General features: G+C 49.6%; 1 protein-coding gene across 1 annotated transcript; it reads right to left on the bottom strand.

Annotated features, from left to right (window-relative positions):
* Positions 1 to 4,376: 4,376 nt before the first annotated feature.
* On the bottom strand, positions 4,377 to 13,269 carry LOC104698527 (gametocyte-specific factor 1-like). Its single transcript, XM_039565686.1, has 7 exons — positions 12,975 to 13,269; positions 10,824 to 10,921; positions 9,396 to 9,522; positions 8,657 to 8,743; positions 7,909 to 7,969; positions 6,984 to 7,064; positions 4,377 to 6,162 (listed from the first exon to the last, which is right to left on the bottom strand). Exons 1-7 carry the CDS (start codon positions 13,252 to 13,254, stop codon positions 6,111 to 6,113), a joined length of 786 nt encoding a protein of 261 aa, XP_039421620.1. The 5' UTR covers positions 13,255 to 13,269; the 3' UTR covers positions 4,377 to 6,110.
* Between the last annotated feature and the right edge of the window lie 1,634 nt (positions 13,270 to 14,903).

Raw genomic sequence — 14,903 nt, 5'->3', positions numbered from 1 at the left:
TTTATTCCGCGGCTGAAGGATCGGTCACACAGAAAGCCACGATGGAGAAAAGCAGCCCCGAGCCCGGGGTCGGAGCTGGGTGAACACGCACAGATCTGATCTCTATCGCACCAGACCTCCCAAGTTCACGACTGCTGCTTCGGCTGGTCCCTTCTCATACAGCTTTTGGGCAGAGTCCGAATTAATTCTATTCTTCTCGCAATTTAGCATATTCATGATGTTTTCTTGTCCTGAAGTTGGACTGCACAAAGCCTTTCCTGGGTCTGATGAATTGTCCATCCTGGATGATGAATGGTCCATCTCTGGTTTCTGGAACAGTTCTTTTTAGTTCCTGGAATGTCCAATTCCTTATCAGCTGAGATGTAGATATCAGAAGATAGCGATCAAGTCATCATAGTGTGAATGTTCCGGTGATAAGATCCAATCCCACCTGGGGTGGAATTCTCACCTATTGATTACATCTGTGCTGAAAGAACTTCCTTTTCAACTGCTCCAGTGTTGTAAAATTTTCCTCTCAGCCAGGCTGGTGGGGTGTGTGTGTGGGGGGGGGGGTTGAAACTCTGGCTCTGTATAGTTTTATTACAGTTCATTTTTATACATAACAGCACGAATTACAGACTTCATTTATAACAAGGCCTTTTGTTCTCTCGGGAAGATGCATACCAGGGAAATGACCACAGCTATAAGCACCAGGTGTGAATTATTTCTCCTTTATCTCCCAGAACGCTGGGACTGGCATGTTTGCGTGAGTGGCTGCTAAGGGACACCAAAGTCTGCCCTGCCAGGTGTTCGGCGGTGCAGCTGTTTTGTCTTTCCCTCTGCACGTTCCAAAAACTTTCTTAAAACTTTCCGATGGTAGAAACACATAAATACTGAAGTGTGTGTAATAAAGATGGATCCTGCTAGAAGCAGCAGTGGTCTCTGTATTTTTCCAAGCTGCTGCAAGTTCCTGTCCAGGGTGGACCCCTGAGGGGCTTTGATACTGTGAGCAGCAGCTGGAAATGGGACTGATGCTTCAGGAGCGTGTTTGAGCGTGACTGAGCACGGGGAAGAAATCCAGGAAAGATTTTATGTCCTGGTTTCACCTGGGATTGAGTTAATTTTCTCCCCAGCAGCTGGTCCAGGGCTGTGTTTGGGATTCAGTATGGGAATAATGTTGATAACAGACGGATGGTTTGTGTTCACTTTAAATCAAGGATTTTCAGTTTCCCAGGCTCTGCCAGTGAGCAGAGGCTCAAGAAGCTGGGAGGGAACAGGGCCATGACAGGTGACCCAGAGTGGCCAAAGGGATATTCCACACCACAGAGTCATTCTGAGTATATACACTGGGAGGGGTCAGAGGGTGGTGAACAACTGTACAGGCCAGCACTTGTCTGTCTTGTTTATGTCTCCCCTTCTCTCTCTCTCTTTTTTTTTTAATTATTGATAATCTCTAACTTTGTTTCAATTATTAAACTGTTCTTATCTCAACCCACAAGTTTTACTTTTCCCCCCCCTGATTCCCTCATCTCCCTGCCTGGAAGGCGGCGATCTGTGATGATCTGAGAGGGAAAAGTTTTTAAACAAAGAGACTAAACCATTTGAGCACTTAAAACCAGTGCAATTGGGGTAAGGTATGTGCAGAATAGAGGGGGAGATAATGAGTGATAAGCGATGATGATTGGGTGGGACAGAATTAATTTAGAAGGAAGACAGTGTAGGTAAGTACCAGAGGATGTCTGTACTCAGCCGGGAACAAAAGCCTGCTCTGTGTGTGCCTCTCCCTGTTCACTCCTCCTCAGGTTGACCCTGGAATGTCCGAGCACAAGGGGCTGTGTTAAAAATCAACCTCCTATAGTGCAACACACAGCCCATGGTAACACTGCCCAGGGCTGGAAGTCTCAGGAGGAGGAAAATGTCTTTTCCTGGGCTATCACAGGTGAAGGTGTCCTGGTTTCCCGGCCCCGTGTAAAGGGAAAGCTCTGTCAGCTCCCTGCTCCTGCCTCACTTTCTCTCCCCAAGGCCTGCAGGTGATGGAGCCCTTCCCTTCCCAGCCCCCTGAGCTCTCCCTGCACCAGTCCCGGGGGATTCCTGGCAGGGAGTTTCCTTCTTACCCACGAGGCATCGTTGGTCTCCTGTTCCACCACTCTTGGATATCTTTGTGCCTTTGCTTAGGGAGGGGAAGGGCCAAGAGAAAGGAAGGGGTAGAGGGGAATAAGGGATCCAAGTCATGTCAATGTCCTGGAAAGGGGCAGGAGAAAATAAAGCCCAGCAGAACTGTAAATGATACTGGAGTTGCAACATATAGGGCAGGAGTACTGTCAGAGCCCTTGGCTGTGCTGGACACAGCAACAGGGAGCTGCTGCCCTGGGCCATTATGGGATGTCTGTATTGGGTGTGTAGGGATGGAGTCAGGAAAGCCAAGGCACACATGGAATGGGACTTGGCAAGGGACATAGGTCAGAACAGAAGGGCCAAGGAGAGTGTACCCTCCTGATGGAACTGAAGGGAGAAATGGTGGCAATGGACAGTGAGCTGGGGGTGTCCAGCCTGGAGAAGAGAGGGCTCCCAGGAAACCCTAGAGCCCCTCCCAGTGCCTAAAGGGGGCTTATAAAAAAGAGGGAAAGGGACTTCTTACAGAGGCAGTGATAGGACAAAGGGAACAGTTTTTAACTAAAAGAGGAGAGATTTAGATTAGATATCAGGAAGAAATTCTTCTCTGTGAGGGTGGGGAGGCCCTGGCACAGGATGCCCAGAGCAGCTGTGGCTGCCCCTGGATCCCTGGGAGTGTCCAAGGCCAGGCTGGATGGGGCTTGGAGCAACCTGGAATAGTGGAAGGTGTCCCTGCCCATGGCAGGGGGTGGGACTGGATGGGCTTTAAGGTCTCTTCCAGCCCAAAGGAGTCCGTGATTTTGACTCTACATCCCATCAGCTCCTAGCAAGGACATCCAGCCTCCAGGGAATGGGGTGAAGGCTCTGGCACTGCACAACCCGCCCAGCACAAGAGATTGAGGATTTAACACAGGAATTGTCACACCAAAGTCCTCACTCTGTCACCAGGATGGAGGAGCCCTGTGATACGCTTTAAAAGATATTCTGCGTCCTGTAGTAAATACAAAACAAGCAGAGGGAGCCGAGAGCCTCGGAAACATTCCCGATGCTGGGGGAGGGTCACCCTGCCAGCCTCTCACCCAGCATTCCCAAAGCACTGCAGGAGCAGCAGAGCCACGGCCTCTCTGCCCTTCACAGGAGGTGGCACGTGCAGGATGTGATGACATTGAGGATGTTGAAGACCTTGTCCAGAAGGATATGGGGTTTCAGATCTCTGGGATGTGGGATCTCAGATGTCAGTCACAGGTGGGCTGCACCCACCCTAACACAACCGGGGGCTTGTAGCTGCAAGGCTCGGCGTGCCCTCGGGCAGAGGGATGCAGTGTTGGCCTCCACAGCGTCCTCGCTGCACGGCTCAGTGGAATCGGCGTGGGATGGGTTCGTGCCTGGCTCCTCCTCAGAGGAAACACGTCGGGTGGCCGATGATCAGGCTGGTGTTTGCCCGGAGGCAAAGAAGGCAGGAGGGGCTTCTGGTGTGGGTTCCAACAGATTCATTTGCAGGAGGGTCCAGGGACCAGAAATTGCTCGAGAAGAAGCGGGCTCACCCCTTTATGGGGGGGTGGAGCAAGGCGGGGAAAGGGAAAACAACCAATGGGGTACAAGCAGAGGGGAGGATACAATTTTTCAGAACAAATGGGGAAAACAGGGAGGCAGGAGTCATAACAGGGAACCAATTAATAACTAAAAAAGGGAGAACTTTCTGGAACGGGGGGAGGTAATTTAGGATTGGGAGCCACCCAGGGGGAGGTAACCTAGACCTCAGTGATCTCTTCTGGTGACTGACATTTGATGCTTTCAGCCCGAGAGCAGAGTGACCCACCCCAACACCACCCTACAAAACAAACCCCCTTCTCATGGACCCTACCCTCAGTTCTTGTGGCCTGGGGGTGTTTGAAGTCACAACCACAACTTTCCAAGCCTGGTCCTTTCCAGAAAGGCCGGGGTACTAGATTCACCCCAGACTGGGGGAATAATGTTCCCCCCAGTGTTAATAACGTGGAGGAGCTCTCCTCCTCCAGACTGCAGACACATGTGAGCCTCAGCGAGGAGCAGCTTTCACCCACTGCCAGTTAAAAGAGCTCAGGCTAATGGAGCCCAATTATGGCATTTACCTGTAAAATTGTAGTGCTCTGGCCCACAAAACCTGCAAATGAGCTGCTGCTGTCAAACCAGAAACAATCACAGCTGGTGTTTGTCACCACTTTCATCCCAAGTGACAAAAAATAAATGAAGGTGGAAAGGAGAACTTCATGTCAGCACTGGCTGACTTCAAAGAAAAGCAGTTGTAGGGCATTTACAATATTTTTATTCTAAACTGCCAACAAGAACCTTGACATAAATTGACAGAATTTTAAAAGAATCCTAATTTTGCACATTCCAGTCAACATGTATTACTTTCTAGTGGTAGTATACAGATGGTGGGAATCCAGTTTTTAGAGGACAATATGAAGGCATTAATCTCTTTCTAGACAAACACCATGTCTGGCTTCTTAATTGTTTATGGTTGTGTATTTGGATCCCATTTTGTACTTTGCATGTTTAGAAATTCACTGCTTGATCTTAACATTTTCAGGCCTAAACACATATTTTTACTGATTTAAACCATTCCTACTCCCTTCCTCCCCTCCCCCAATACAGAACAGGTACCTGAGAGCTCTCAAACATGTTTTAAGCATTAGAAAACTGCAAAACTCTAATGGAAACTAGACGAGCACTTCAGTGTCCTGAAACTTCCCCTGTTTGGAGTTGTGATTGCAGAGGATTCTCTGTTAAGGTCTGCCTGGGGAAGCCCCTCACACACAGGAGGCAAAGGTAAGGCCTAAGGTGACAAAGGCAAGGCTGAAGGTGTGAAGCTGCAAAAGTTAAGGTCAGAATGCTCTCAAGACAGTCTCTGTAAATGACAACACAGTTTAAAACCCAACCTGAACATTCTCCACACTCTGAGTGGACAAACTCAGAGTCCAGTCAGACTCCAACAAGATAGAAACAAAAAGTGCATGCACAGAAAAAATACTTTTAAGTTTGGCTGCTCTAGATGATTTTAATCTCAGCCTCTTGACAGCCTGGAGAAACTCAGCACTTTGTGCTCTCCAGGCTGTAACAGGCCCTCAAACACAACTCCTGAAGCCTCAGTGGCAGGGAGTTTGCGGCAGCTCCCCAGCAAATAGCCAAAACTTCTCCCAAATGTCCAGCAGAAGTTCCATAATCCCTCCAGGCTTCCTGAGAACAACAAGATGCTTAAGGCATATGGTAGAAATTCCTGGAAGTAACTGTTGGGTGGTTCCTGACTTCTACTGAAATGGGACTGTAACAGTTTCTGCTATGCCAGGCCTGAACTCTCCCAAATCTGCCATTCCTGCAGGACATTCCCCCTCCCATTCCTGCATCTGCTGTTCACAGTTAGCACTGACCATGAGCACCCAGCTCCCAAGGGGCACCTCCACATGCACACACTTGTTTTAAAGCATCAAGTGAAGGGACAAGATTCTGGGGGGTATTTTCAGCCCCCCAAACTGTTCTGTTTCCCACTGTCTCTTCTCTAATTAGAAACCTAATCAGACCCTGCTTCCCCTGCTTAAAATCACTCCCTCAGTCCCCACTCCTTAAAAGCCTTCTGAAGGGTCTCTTGCTGTTTCCCAGTCTCTGGAGCACACAGAACAGCCTCACAATTCATCACCTGCCATTTGACAAGTTAAACAACAGAGTCTTGCCAGTTCCTGTGTTTTTCCTGTTCACGGGGAGTTATCAGGATCCAGGGCTGGGCAGGGAAGGTTTCTGAGTCTGTAAATTTATCAGTCTATTTTTTCAAGAACAGTAACAAAATTCACCAAGTAAAGGTGAGGGTAACTTCTAAAACAACTGCTTGGGGGAAACATCTGGCAACCAAGGACAGTTCCACATATTCAAATGTTGCAAGAAACACATAATGCAACAAAAGCCAAGTGTAAAGGAGTCCTCCCATCAGGTCCAGAGCGTGTCTGTCATCTGCAGGAGCTCTCCTGTCCAAAACAGGGAGACACTTACTGCTGGGGCAAAACCAAGTTCCAGGGGGAGGAACTAATACTCCGAATTCTGAAAAGGAAAAGATATAATTTTTGCTTGAGATGGACAAAGATACAACAACTTCTCCCATTGCCCAGAGGGACAGTGGCCTCTGCAGAGGCAGCACTTGTCCCCTTGGCAACAAGGCCTGTCTACAACTAACATTTCAGTTTGGTTTGGCAGATTCAGCTCAACACTGTGGCAATTGCACAGTCCCTGTCTGTGCAGGAGCTGTGTCTGCAGTGCCCTGAGAGCACCAGGTTTAGTTGCTCCCAGTGGGAATCAGGACAGTCATTCCTCAAAGCATCTTCAAGCTGTTGCTTTGCTGCTAAAGACAAACAATAGTCTTTGATTTCAGCATTAGATGCTTTCCCATGGGGAGCTCCATCCCTCCCCCAGATGGAATTTGATGGCTTCTTCTCCCAGTGGTGCTGGTTTAAGGAGCCCATTTCACCCCAGCTCTGATTTAGCTGGGCCTGACAGTGAACAGAGCAGAAAGCAAAGAAACAATTTGGTTTAAGTCAGGGGGAGGATGTTGGGTGAAAGGGGTAATGGGGATGCTGTGGAAGGGCCTGGTTAGCGAGACCGAGCCAATGTGGCCAGGATGCAGCTCTGCCTAACCTGGGCCACAGGAATGGAGCAAGAAAAGAATAGAAGAGGCTTCAAAGGATGGACAAAGCGGATGATCTGAGCAGCAGATTCCCTCAGAAGCTGCTCTCAAGAAGCAAGTGCTCAATACAACCCCTCCTGTCCGTGCAGTGGGAGCCACAAAGTGCTGCTGCAGCCAGAGATTTTAGGAGCTGTCCCCAGCTCTGGACTGACAGTGCCAAAGCCCCATGCTCAGTACTCACGGTCCTGCAGACACGGTGTACGGGAAGGTCCCGGGGAGCCGCATCTCTGAGGGCAGGGAGTCATTCCGGTGACTGATGGTGCTGGAATTAAATGACTTTGGTTACTTCTGGCAAATGCACTGGCTCACATTCATTCATTTTACTGCAGCAGGGCCCTGGGGGATGGTGCTGTGCCACCATGGTGGTGGTGGTGGTGCTGAGGAGAGCTGGATGTGCTCTGAACACTAAAAGATCTTTTAAAGAGTCTTACAGGTGGAACCAGGCAGTGCTGCTGTCAGCCCCTGTGGAAGAGCTCACACAGAACTCGGAGCTGCCATGGGCAGGAGTGTTGCTGAACCCTGAATGAACCCATTAGATAAACCTTAAAACACCTTGGGCAGCTCTGGTGGTGCCATCACATCCTGTAGCCAGCCCACAATCAGTGAAACCAGCCAGGGCAGCCCCTTCCAGTTCACAGCTGGGCACTGAGCTCCTCACTCCCCCTGCCCCAAACTGTGACCATAATTTGGAAGAGGCACAATGGGAGGATTCTGCTGACACAGGGCCCAACTCCAGCACATCTGCCATGCCCCAGGAGGCAGGAGCTCACAAGGGATCTCCCAAGGAGTCACAGGGATCACGAGGTGTGACCACCTTTCTCCCCTGCACATTGTCCAGACATCCATCAGTCCCTGAACACAGGCCATGGGCAGGAAGAGCAGCCTGCCACAGGCATACAGGAGCAGTATCTGTGCTCCTGAGGGTTTCCTTCTCTGGTCCAGGCCACATGAGGAAGCAGGTCACACTGCACCAGCAGCATCTCTCCTCCCAGGGTTGTACAGCAGCAAAGGCAGCTCCTGTGCAGCCATCAAGGTGAGGCTGAGAGAAGGCTGCAATATTTGTTTAAACAAACACTGGTGTAAAGAATCAAACTTGCATTCCCTACCTGTTTATGGCAGAGTTGATCACGCCCCACACAAAAGGAGACTCAGATCCCTCCAGCAGCTCTGTGAAAGAAAGCAGATGTTGTGGCTCAGAACTAAGAAACCCCAGAAACCACCATCAGATCAGTGGCTTAAATGGCTCCCCACTTCCAGAGGGCAGGGTTAGATGGGATACTGGGCAGGAATTCTCCCTGTGAGGGTGGGGAGGCCCTGGCACAGGGTGCCCAGAGAAGCTGGGGCTGCCCCTGGATCCCTGGAAGTGTCCAAGGTCAGGTTGGACAGGGCTGGGAGCCACCTGGGATAGTGGAAGGTGTCGCTGCCCATGGAATGAGATGAACTTTAAGGTTCTACCCAAGCCAAACCATTCAGGGATTCTGTAATTCTATGATCTGTATCTCTGTCATATTTTCACATGCTCAAGAGGAAGGAAAAGCTGACCTATGATGAATGTGTCTGCTCCACTGAGGAACATGTTTCCATTGCTGTCACTGCACATAAGGTACAAAAGCTCATATGGGATGAAGGGATGCTTGGAAATCTCTCCCCATCCTCATTCTGGCAGGCATTTTGGATTGTTCTCTATACCAAGCCAAGCCTGCTGGGGGGAGAGATCCATGTTCTTAGGAACAAGCATAAGCAAAGTGTCTGACAAGGCAGCCCTGAGTGAACAGCACCCCTGGCCTCACACTGTCCCAAGAGGAACTGGAGGACATGGCCAGGGAGAAGGCAGCAGATGGGGAAGTTCCTCACCTGTTTCCCAGTCTTCATCACATGGAGGTGCCTGCCATGTGCTCCCATTATTCAACTGCTCCTTTGGGGGCTCACAGGACCGGCTCACTTCAGGAAGAGAGAAAACACAGTGACCAGCAGTCCTTAAATCCCTTGAACACTTTGGCTCAAGCTGTAAAACATCTCTGGGCTTCAGAGGAAGCCCTGCCTGATGCAAACAGGTTGGGGACAGCTGAAATCCAGCAACTTCAAATTTGCCTTTTTCAATGAAAAAGAGAAGACTCTGCTCCCTGGAACTTTGAGCAGGAATGCTGGAGTGAAGAGGAAACTTGCTGACATGGTTGCAGGCATCACTGCCTGTGCACCTCTACAGAAGAGAAAAAACTGTGTGCTCTGTGGTGTGCAAGAGTTAAAGGGAGATCAGCTCTGCAAGAGGAGTGGCCCATCCTTGTGGCCATTAATGCATCCCACCCCTCCTTCCAGAGGCACTTCCTGCATGGTGTTGGGTACAACCTTTCTATTCAACAAGCCCGGTAACAAAATATGTGCAAGGCCTACCCAGAGCACCTGCCATATTCTCAAGAAAATGCCCAATAAAGCCAAGCAAATGAGATCAAGTTTTCCTGAAGCTGCTGTGTCACACAAAACTACAGACAACATTTTGCCTCCCACTTTTGGGTTATTCCATGATCCATCCTCACGAGAGGAGACCTCAGTCCCCAGGGTGCACTGACACCTGGGAGCACAGGGGTTCTCTTACCCACATCTTGCTCCATGAAGGCTTTGTCGTTGCACTTTGTGATGTGGTCACTGAGGTCAGCCTGAGGAACCAGGTGACGAGCGTTGAAGGGGCACGTGGCCAATTTCTTTGCAATTTCAGGGTTGCTCTAGACAAGGGAAAACCAAAATTATGTGCCACATCTCTCAAGTTCACTTATCTCTTGTTGATAAAAAGGCACAAAACACTGGGATATTTGTGGTGTTGCTTTAAAAAATACAATAATAAACAAGAAATTGCAACGTATTGATCAGACAATCACTAAAAACAAAAGGGAAATGAACTTCCAGACACAAATCACAGACACTGAGCCACCCTTGACTGAAGTGAAACAGACCCTCAGCAAACTCCCTACAGTTCCCTGTAGTGCTGCTGATACGACTGCATGGCTTAAAGCACAAATGAAACCATTTTCAAACCAATAGGGGAGAGACATCAGGCATATATCACCCTTCAGATATATTTTAACTAAGTGGGCACAAAGGCAGAGAAATTCTGTAAACCTTTCAGCAGGACACCAGGACAAAACCAACATGCTTAAAGGTTTACTTACTAACACTGTTCACCCAGCTTACATGCACACTCCTACCAAAACGTGCAGGGGCTCAACACAGAAAATTTCAGCCCTCTTGAATATTTGGTACTTGCCACTTAGCTCTGGCCCCCACTTTCACTAGCTAATTAATATTTTTAAAGCTTCAGTTCCACCAAAATGAATTTATTGTACTGATGCCAGGACACACTGCCTACAACTGCATCTTAAGTGGAAGGCACAGCAATGCTGGACTGTTTTAAAAACACACTGGCAAACTTAAAAAGGGGACAATCAGGTTTTCAAAAGTCTCAGAAAAAACCCAAAGCTCAGAAGGTTTAAAGAAACCAAATCATGAGGGCAACAGTGGAGAAGAGAGGAAGTGTGTCCTATGAAATGACTTGTAATCAAATTCTTGATTAAAGATGGAGAGGGGAGTAAACCTCTCCCAAACATGCTGAGCCCAGGATGTGCAGTTTCTGCCAGATGCCCATTAAACAGCTGTTGGCAAAACAAAACTGCCCAGCCCTGCAGTTAAAGGATAAACTGCAACATCAAAGCACTTCTGCTCTGAGGGGCCCAGAGGGGTGCTCAGAACTCCAACAGAGTCCTCTCTTCAGCTGAAAGTGGAAAAATGAATCCGACCTCCCTGTGAGCTGCTGGAAGAGACTGGAGTCTCCTCCCTGAACTAACCATGAAGGATCTCTGTCTCCTTCCAACAGAGCCACACCCATCTTGGGTGAATTCATGTGTGCCTGGAACTATTACTAAACAAATCACAAAGTTATATGAAATAAAGGCTAAACAGGGCTATTTGTCAGGAACACAGGGTGCACTTGCATGCACAGAGTCACTCAATCACTGCCTGTCCAGCTCACCTCCTTACACTTCACCAGGTGATAGGGAAACCGCCGTGCTCTGATCCGATGGTGTTTAACCAATGGGCACTGGATCAACCTCTCCGGATCCAACGTATCTGAGAGAACAGGAGAACAGAGAAAAGCACCTGGTTAGAAAGGCAAGAATCACACAGTGCAATGGGGAAAACCCCACACCACCACATCAGGGCTGTGGTCTGAGGGAGTTAAACCAGTTGCTCTTAGTTTGAAACCATTCATTAAGGCAGGCACCTGCTTTGCATAACCAAATTAATTAAACTTGAAGTTCTCATAACTGGGACATTACTTAAAACAGAGGAGAGTCAGTACCACTGAGTGTAATAACTCTTTAGGTTACCTTATTAGGGAGAAAACCACCCTTACTCCAAGGGAAAGCCAGCAGCACTTTCCAGCTCTCCTGGAGGAGGATCAATGGGATCCTGTCACACCCACCAGAGCCTTCAGAAGCTGAACCAAATCATTTTTCCATCAACAGCTTGTTTTGCTGGAGGCAGAACGTGAGGGAACTGAATTACACTCTGGAGGTAGCAGTGTGCCTAACATGGTGCATGAGACTCTAAATGAAGCTTTTAATCATGTAGTTATTTGGAGCTGAGGCATTACTAAACCAGGAAAAACACTGAGGAACAAATACACTGAACAGTGAAGCAGTGTGAATCCATGCATACATAATATTTGTCTTTAAAATATATTAAAATATAAATATTGATAAATATGCATATTCTCAGTGAGGATGAGAGGCAGCCAGGAGGAGACACAAGGCCCCACTACTGCCTGTGGGTCTGTCTGTGGGGTACACACCAGGGAGCCTGGACTGCTCCCATCCTTTCTGCTCAGCCACTCTTGTTGCCCAGGCTTTCAGCACTTTAGGATTTGATTAGACAGGAGTTAAACCAGGTCTAGGCACTGGCTGTTGCTGCCTCTGTCCTCCTCTCTCACATGGGTGGCTCCATCAGGCCCCAGGCTGGCAGTTGTTAAAATGCTGTTCCAGAAGTCCCAACGAGCAGAATTCATGCTGAAAGCCACTTGGAAAGCAAAAGGACAGGCAGGATCCTCTTTGCCATCTGGGCTGTGCAGTGCTGCTGCCTCTGAGCACCTCTCACCTCAACAGCCCAGGCAGGGCATTAGAGCAGCTGAAAACCCACCTGGCTTTGCACTGTTCCAGCTGGCCCTTGAAGAGCAATCACAAGTGGTTTTGCCACCAAAAACGCTGTGAAAAATAAAACTCTCTAACACTATAATTTTAGTATTAAAAAGCAGCATTACTTTATTTTGGCACTGGGTGCACGGGGGATGCTCCTCCTAACGACCCCTCCTCCGCCCAAGGAGGGTTTCTTATCCTTTAATGCATTCCAACTACGGGGTCTGGCCGAGATGTATCTTGAGATTTTATCAGGCACACAGTCTTTATTCTCACGGCTAAGTTACCCACTTGTGCACATTAATCACTGATATATGTAAATACAAGATTAAGCACTATCTGTTTAAGGAATTCACGAGACTAAACACTATTTGTTAGAGGTTTTTCCAAAAGCTTCTCTCTCTCGGAACTGGCTCCGCACAAGATCAAGTACGTTGCCAATGAAGGGAAGGGGACAGATGTCGAGCACCAGAGGACGAGCAGAGCCCTCAGCACCAAACACCAACAGCACAGGAGCGGCTCGGGCAGCCGAGAAGCTGCAATTTATATACGGCTGAAACCACCAAAGGCACCACAACAATGCCACGTGCAGGGAGATCCTTGTACCTGTCCCTGTCCACACTGCGTGGAAACGGATCCCAAAACCGCCTGGAGCGGCTGAGCCGGGAGACACGGGTGGAAGCCACGCTCGAACTAAACAAAGTCGCTTTATTCAGGTAAATCCTGCAGGCCGGACCCCACCCGCACCAGCTGCCCCTGTTGTGCCAACCTGGGCTCGAACCACCGAGAGAGGGCTCGCGGGGGCCCGCCCGGCTTCGGCACTGGGCACGGGGACTGACCCGGCCCGAGAGGGGACGGGGCCCGGCCCGAGGGGAGCAACAAACCCGGCCCGAGACGGAACAGACCCCGATAGCGCGGGTCAGGCCCGGGCCCTGCCCGCAGCCGACGAGCGCTTTCCCCGTCTCTCCCCAACCAACCCCAAGCCTCACCCAAGTCCTCCTCGAACTCCATGGCGGCGCTGGGCCTGGGGTCGGGTGTGGGACTGGCTGAGCCGGGTCTGCTCCGGAGCGGGATATGGGGTGAGACCGGGCAAGGCCGGATCTGCCTCGGGGCCGGCTGTGGGATTGGGTGTGGGACTGGTCCACCACCGCCTCGGGGCCGGCTGGGGCCGGTCCGGGGCCGGCTGTGGGGTTGGCTGTGGGGCCGGTCCGGCTCCGCCCTTCCCGCCCAGCCGCGGTTGGCGGGGCAGAGCCGCGGGCGCGGCGCCATCGAGCGCGGCCGGGCCGGGCCCCTTAAACCACCCTGAGGTGCTGGGGAATGTTCGGCCGTGTGAAAAACGAGGTTCACTCTTTGTAAAATTTTAAGAAAAATTTAATAAAAGGGACAATTAGGAGACAACAGCAAAAAAAAAAAAGAAAAAAAAAAAAAAGTATTGCGGCCGGGTGCTTTGGCAGAGATCCAAAGGCACACCTGTACATCCCAAAGATCGTCTTTAAAAGTACATCGCTTATTGCATATTCATTATCATCATGCATAATTCATTAATTCTTTGGAGTTGCTAAGTATCATCCCGTCAGCCTTATCCTTCTCCTTGGCTCCATTCCGTTTGTTTTCGGGTCTTCTCCTCTGATAAGATCTTCCAGGAATGTGAAGACTTTTCTCTGCCTATCTTTTCTAAATTGAATACCTAAGCAATAGACATTCTATTTCATATAGTACATTACAGAACCTAGGTAAAGTTTTTCTAGCATTAAGTAACATGCAAAAAGCCAACATCACAATACATTTATAACAGCCGAAATAAACCAATTTAGGTAGAACGAGCCAGACTTAGGCTCATTCTGGTGTTTGTGACTGGGCCTGCTGCAGGCTCAGGTGCTGGTTATGAACTGACCCCAGACAGAGAATCAGAATTGTCAAGTTTGGAAGAGACCTTTGAGATCATCGAGGTCATCCAGTCCAGCTGTCCTCCCACTGTGACCCTTAAACCCCTAAACCACATCACCCAGCGCCAGATCCTGACACCTCCTGAGCACCCCCAGGGGTGGTGACTCCACCACCTCCCTGGGCAGCCCCTTCCAGTGCCTGACCACCCTGATCTAATGTGAATCTCTCCTGTCTCAGCTCAAGGCCGTTTCCCTGGTCCTCTCACTGCAGGCACAGCAAAAGAGACTGACCCCGCCTCACCACAACTTTTCAGGGAGTCGTAGAGAGTGACAAAGTCCCCCGGAACCTCCTCTCCTGGCTAAACAAACCCCCCTCCCTCAGCCCTTCCTCATAATACAATTTATTTCGGCTGGAATGGAGTTGATTCCCTCAGTAATTTCCCAGTAGCTGTCACAGTGCTGTGCTTTGACTTTAGTATGGGAATGAGAGGAAAGATGTGTGCTAATGCCTTTAAAACAGTTTGATGGGTGTTAACATCTTTGAAATGGGTCTTCGTGTCTCTGCAGACTTCGGGCAGCAGGTTCATTACCGGGCCCGGACAGCTTGGCTCCGGAAACAGGCGAGGGTCTGCACGAGGCTGAACCTCTGAGCTTTGGGGTAAAACAGTAGGTTCAAGGGGGATCTGTGGTAGGCGGCTCGGGAAGGCTGTTCCTGCCTGGTGCCTCAGCCGACGGGGAAAGGAAGAGGGCAACGTGCGGCCGGGAGTTGGGATAAAAGGGAGGCCGTGCCCTCAGAAACCTCGAGAGAGAAAAGCCCGCGGGCGTGTGCCCCAGTGGCCTCTCTCCCTTTATTCGAATAAAGTTCAAGGACTTCTCTGTCTCCTTTTTGGACATAAACCTCTGGCGTTTGTGATTTTCCTGACAGGAACATTGGTAATGTTGTCCACAAAAATTGTGTTCATTACCTGGTGTGTAACCAGCCAATAATTACACACTTGAGGGAGACATTGATTATTTATTTCAGAGTTGCAC

This window comes from Corvus cornix, chromosome 27 (assembly GCF_000738735.6).
Source record: "Corvus cornix cornix isolate S_Up_H32 chromosome 27, ASM73873v5, whole genome shotgun sequence".
NCBI classification, from domain to species: domain Eukaryota; kingdom Metazoa; phylum Chordata; class Aves; order Passeriformes; family Corvidae; genus Corvus; species Corvus cornix.
The sequence above is the reverse complement of the archived record's forward strand: the minus strand, read 5'-3'. Positions and strand labels throughout refer to the sequence as shown.

Coding starts and splice junctions, on each gene's coding strand:
- LOC104698527 (XM_039565686.1), bottom strand. CDS start 13,254: ATGGCGCCGCGCCCGCGGCTCTGCCCCGCCAACCGCGGCTGGGCGGGA. Junction 7,970..8,656: donor TGATGAAGACTGGGAAACAG/GTGAGGAACTTC, acceptor TTTCTTTCACAG/AGCTGCTGGAGGGATCTGAG. Junction 7,065..7,908: donor ATCAACTCTGCCATAAACAG/GTAGGGAATGCA, acceptor ATTTAATTCCAG/CACCATCAGTCACCGGAATG.